The 5621-nt window shown below is 31.0% G+C and overlaps 1 protein-coding gene across 1 annotated transcript; it reads left to right on the top strand.

Moving 5' to 3' along the window:
- Positions 1–608: 608 nt before the first annotated feature.
- Positions 609–5375, top strand: LOC111894503 (mediator of RNA polymerase II transcription subunit 25-like). The gene is made up of 12 exons (XM_023890576.3): positions 609–870; positions 961–985; positions 1254–1317; positions 1450–1580; positions 2080–2250; positions 2325–2390; positions 2480–2683; positions 2793–2846; positions 3032–3060; positions 3159–3227; positions 3331–3502; positions 4574–5375. Exons 1-12 carry the CDS (start codon positions 770–772, stop codon positions 4763–4765), a joined length of 1278 nt encoding a protein of 425 aa, XP_023746344.1. The 5' UTR covers positions 609–769; the 3' UTR covers positions 4766–5375.
- The last annotated feature ends 246 nt before the right edge of the window (positions 5376–5621 follow it).

The following is a 5621-nucleotide window of genomic DNA, read 5'->3' as shown; positions in this document are numbered from 1 at the left end:
CAATGAAAATATTATCAAACATTTCTTAGCTATGTCTCATTGTAGATTTCAACGGTAAAATAACATTTAGTTAAATGTTTTAATGTTTTTCTACTTTTAAGTATTTTTTATTATTATTAATTGACATGATCAACGGTCAATTATGCATCCCATTTGACTTCGGAACCGAACTAGTAATGGTTGTGCATCAGTTGTGCATCAGGATGGCTAAGCGATACACTTCCCACTCTAGTTTTAATTGAATTTTTTTTTCATTTAAACCGTAAAAATAAAGTCTGTCGGTTTTTTGTATAGGACCATCAAAATCTCAGTTTGTGTACACTCCAAACAATCTAAATTCAATAAAAACGAAAGTTAACAAGTTTTTTTTTTCTTTCTTAAATTAGAGAATATAAAATATTCGTTTGCTGTCTTTGATTGATTACTTTTAAACGGTAAAAATAAAATATTAAGCTTTTGTTTTCTGATTTAAAAAAGAAAAAAAAATAGATGTCGGCAAACACAGAAGTTGACAGAACTAGGAAATGAGACCGACAGCTTGGAAATTATATTCAAATAGAGAGTTTTGATTCCATGTGCAACGTCTATACCGGCGGGATGAAAAAGGATCAAAGACCCCCAATCCACTAACGTGTATATATATTCCAATTTGAAAAATTTTCCACCATAACCATAATTGTGTGAAAATTGCTAGCTCCAATCATCTTCTTCAATTGAGACGATCAACAGAGCCAGAAATTAACAAAGAGCTCATCGATAAAGTCTCTGCATGGAGGACAAAAAGCAGCTCATATTGGTGGTTGAAGGCACCGCCGCCCTGGGTCCTTACTGGCGCACCATAGTCTCCGATTACCTAGAAATAGTTATCAGGTACGTACTCGCATGGACTTTTAGGGTTCTTAACATGTGTACGTTTTTCTGTTGACGTTTTCTTTTCTAATTCTTTGTTTTTTCATTCAGGTCCTTCTGTTTTAGTGAGTCTTTGGTGAGTCTCTATTTGTTGATCAAAGTATCATCACTTCACAATGTCCATCATCATTTATTTGCTTTACAAGATTTCATGGCATATACTCTGATTAAGATACTATATCGTTCATTATATATTAATGCATCATGTATGCCTTACCAGTAATTAACGTCTCTTACTCTTTGACATTATAAACACATAGCGTATATATAACCTTTTATTGAATCTAACATTTATTTTCGCTTCTATTAACTAAAAATTAATCTTCTACCTTCTCAACATACAGAAACATTCTGGGACTATTGCTGAGCTAGCTCTTATAATATTCAATGCGCATGGATCTTTTAGCTGTGTGTAACGTATTACTATTCTTAATTATTTCATTAATTCTTATAAAAAAAATCAATCAATCAATCTTAATTTCCCCAACTTTTTTTTATCAAATTTTGTGTTTTTGAGGTTTCTATGAATTTGAATGCCAGCTTGCTTAGTACAAAGGAGTGGGTGGATAAGAAATGTTGATTGTTTCTTTGAATGGCTATCAGCCATACACTTCACCCGTGATGGTTTTGGTGATGCTGCAACTGCTGAAGGACTTGGTGAAGCTTTAATGGTAGTATTTAAATTTCAACATAATTTAATTGTGTCATATCTTTTATTTTTATCAAAGGATTTAAAATTTTGAGTAAATTACACAAATGGTCCTTATGGTTTTGGGTAATTTACACGCTTGGTCCCTAACTTATTTTTTTAACTCGGAAAGTCCTTATTGTTTGTTTTTGTTACACGCTTGGTCCCTATAATTTGTTTTTGTTACGCGCTTGGTCCCTATCTTACCTAAAAAGACTATTATTTAAATATGGAAAAATAGTGAGGTAGGTAAGGTAAGGTGAGGGGGTGGGGTTGGGGTGTGTGTTTATTTAAAGAAATTAGAAACTCAAGGGCAAAATAGTCTTTTTAGGTAAGAAAGAGACCAAGCGCGTAACAAAAACAAACAGTAGAGACCTTCCGAGTTAAAAAATTAAGTTAGGGACCAAACGTGCAAATTACCCTAAACCATAGGGACCATTCGTGTAATTTACTCTAAAAATTTTACATTCTTTAATGAATAGATGTTTACTCCTCAAAATCAACACAATTTGGGTGTTGAAAGACATTGCATACTTGTGGCTGCAAGTAATCCATATCAACTTATGCAAAAAATAGAAACAACTGATAATAATGAAGCACACTCCGAAAGTCGTTTTTCAGATGCTGAAACAATAGCTAAAGCGTTTGCTCAGGTATTAAAAAGAAATTTATATTAATGGTGATTGTTATTTGTTTTTACACTTATATATGTATTTTTTGCATGTAGTGTTCCGTTTCTTTGTCAGTTATATGCCCTAAGCAGCTACCGAAACTCAAAGCCGTTTATAATGCGGTAATTAAAGATGTTATTTTTTTTAATAAGTTTCTTATTTTATTATATAATATATTCCTTAAATTAATAATTGTATTTGATTTTTATAGGGAAAAAGGAACCCTTCAGCAGCTGATCCTACAATTAATATTGTGAAAAATCCAAATTATCTTGTACTCATTTCAGAAACATTCTTGGAGGCTCGTGCTGCTTTAAGTCGTCGATCTGGAATTACCAAATTGCCCTCTGAAATTCATGGTGGTCTCACACAACAAACAACCGGTGTTCAGTCGAAATATGTCAAAGTCTGGGAGGTATAGATATGATAACCAATATTCATATTTGGAATATTATTATGAATTTATGATTAATCATCATTTATTTGGAAATTGGAATAATATAAGTGTGGGATAAATGACGCAGGGGAGTTTATCCGGTCAGCGACAAGGCCGGTCTATATTTATTACCAGACTAGAAGTAAGTTTAAATATATTATTTAATTTAAAATTTAATTTAATTCGTCTCAAATATATATATATATATATATATATATATATATATATATATATATATATATATATATATATATATATATATATATATATATATATATATATATATATATAAAACCTTACGAATTTCAATTTTAAAAAATATGGTAGGGGTACCGGAGTGCATCGGCTAATGAATCGTAAGTCATCCATCACATCACATAGTATTTAAGCAAAATGTTGGACTCTGACTATTATTGAAATACCTAAAATACCCTTTTCTCTCTATCTCTCTCAGGCTTGCAATAAATTGGCCACCAACAATGCAAATAGTTCGACTTATATCTCAAGATCACATGAACAACAAGTAAGCTTTACCAAAATCTAATTTTTGTCATATACTGTTTCCCCCTTCAATTTTCCTGTAAATAGTTTTATTATTTTTAAAATAAAATAAAATAAAATTCCAGGCAATACGTGGGAAAAGCAGATTTTCTAGTTTTTCGGGCAATGAATCAACATGGATTCCTTGGTCAACTGCAAGAAAAGAAGCTTTGTGCAGTGATTCAGCTGCCTTCACAAACACTTTTACTCTCTGTTTCTGATAAAGCATGTCGACTAATTGGAATGCTTTTCCCTGGAGTAAGTAACTAAAAATTCCTCATAATATACTTTTAGTTTTCCAATATGAAACTAAAAATAACAACGTACTTGTATTTTGCTACCAATATAGGCAATGTTAGAATTGAAGAGAAGAGATAGACAACAGATTTAACTATAAAATACTTTCTTTATTAGATAATCATCAATCCTTACTGAACATGGAACAATACATATTTATATGTACATTACAGAACCAACACAACAAATCAAAGGAGACGGTTGACAAATAACTTCCATAACGTTATATAACTAACTAAATAACTGCCATGGACCCGGTTTAGGTCTAGCTTATATTTAATAGGCAATCTACTATCACTGTTATATATTGCTATTATCAGTAAAAATATATATATATAAGTACATTCCTATTATGGGTAAAAATTGTTAGTACGTAGCTATTTTGACAAATAAAGTGTAAATATGTTACTATTATGGGTTAATAACTTAATATTGTTATTTTCAGTAAAAAAAAAGTATAAATGCGTTATTGTTATGGGTAAAAAGTGTAATTATCTTGCCAATATGGGTAAAAAATAAAGTACATTGTATGTATCGGTACTACCATTAAGTGGTGATCACTTGAGAATTAAGCACTCCAAAAGTAGTTGCCCGATGTTCAAATCGCTTCAAGTTCAAAAATAGAGTACATTACATTTTCTGTCCTCAGGTATAGCTGGTTTTTGCATTTTTGGTCCCCAAAAGTTTTATTCATGCACTTTTGATCCTTGTATGAGGTTCTTATAATGTATTTGGTCGTTGTTTTTTCCTTACTAAGTTGTTTTTTGCAAGTTTAGACCAAGTTTGTAGTCAATTAACTTGGAAGAAGGACCAAAAAATTTAAAAACTTCAAATAAGGACCAAAATTGCAAGAAAAAACTATTCAATATTAAAATTTTTAAAAAAAATCAACTATAGTGAGGGACCAAAAATGTAATTAACATTTTTTTTTTGCATATATTAGTAATAAGAGTACAGTAAGTACATTTACCCTTATTTACATAAATCTCAAAAATAGGACGCAATAATTTATTGGGTTTTTTTGGGGGTTAGGACATGGTGGTGTTTAAACCACAGATATTCAACCAGCAACCACAACCACAACCACAACAACAACAACAACATCAAACAAAAAAAGGCTTAGACGGAATGCCTAAAAAAATTAAAGGTTTGGTCAAATTTATAAAAGATAAGTTAGTGGGTCGACATACTCGGGTTAAGATTTGGGACAAATTCAAGTGTTAGCCTGGACCCGTGTTTTGAGACCGGCTCACAACAATTTTCAGGTTGGCAAAGAGGTCTTAATTTTTTTTATGGTTGATCAACCTCTAGTTAAAATATTTGGATTTTCAATTTGGTGACGTAATACCCAAAGCACACATATTCATTTTGTAAGTTTTTTTTTTTTTTAATTCGTACATTTTTGTTAATCAATGTGTATTTTGGAGATATTCAATTCCTATTAAAATATAAATTGTAATAGTGTTTGAAATTTAAAATCAAAATATATTTATCAATGAGGTTCTTATTTTGCAAATGTATGTATGTGGAAATGGTGTGATCGTCATTGGTGGTGTGAGAGGGGCGGCGAAAGGTATGAGGTGTGGGGGCAGGTGCCCCCATTTATCTGACTTTGTACATGAAATGTATAATGTTTATATTGGAATTAAAAAAATAGAAGAGAATAGGGATGAGGGTATGACCCGTAAAACTTGGACCGCGAAAAAATCGGACCGGGATTTACCTATAACCGGGCTGGTTTCCGGTTCCATTGATTTCAAAAACGCAGTCTTCGGGTAAAAACCGAACCAGACTAGTGTATATGAAAAGTTTTTTTCTATTAGATCGACGTAGACCTCACCACTTTAGTTTTTAGATTAGAAGTATAATAGATTACTTTAAAAAAGTAATATTCTAAAATTATATGAAGCAAGTTGTGTTTGTACTCATGAATGATATCAAGCATATGCAAAAAGGTTTATCTATCAAAATATTATTTTTTTTGTAAATATTTAAGCTTTTTTTTTCTTTTTCTATAAAGTATATAATTTACCGGAAGATTCAAACCGATTTTGATTTATAAAAAGTTTATCGAAAAATG

Source organism: Lactuca sativa, chromosome 4, assembly GCF_002870075.4.
Source record: "Lactuca sativa cultivar Salinas chromosome 4, Lsat_Salinas_v11, whole genome shotgun sequence".
Taxonomy (NCBI): domain Eukaryota; kingdom Viridiplantae; phylum Streptophyta; class Magnoliopsida; order Asterales; family Asteraceae; genus Lactuca; species Lactuca sativa.
The sequence above is the reverse complement of the archived record's forward strand: the minus strand, read 5'-3'. Positions and strand labels throughout refer to the sequence as shown.

Excerpts from the sequence above, each read along its gene's own strand:
- LOC111894503 (XM_023890576.3), top strand. The coding sequence starts at position 770 with ATGGAGGACAAAAAGCAGCTCATATTGGTGGTTGAAGGCACCGCCGCC. Across the intron at positions 871-960 it reads TACCTAGAAATAGTTATCAG|GTCCTTCTGTTTTAGTGAGT; the intron begins GTACGTACTCGC and ends TTTTTCATTCAG. Across the intron at positions 2,847-3,031 it reads TATTTATTACCAGACTAGAA|GGGTACCGGAGTGCATCGGC; the intron begins GTAAGTTTAAAT and ends AAAATATGGTAG.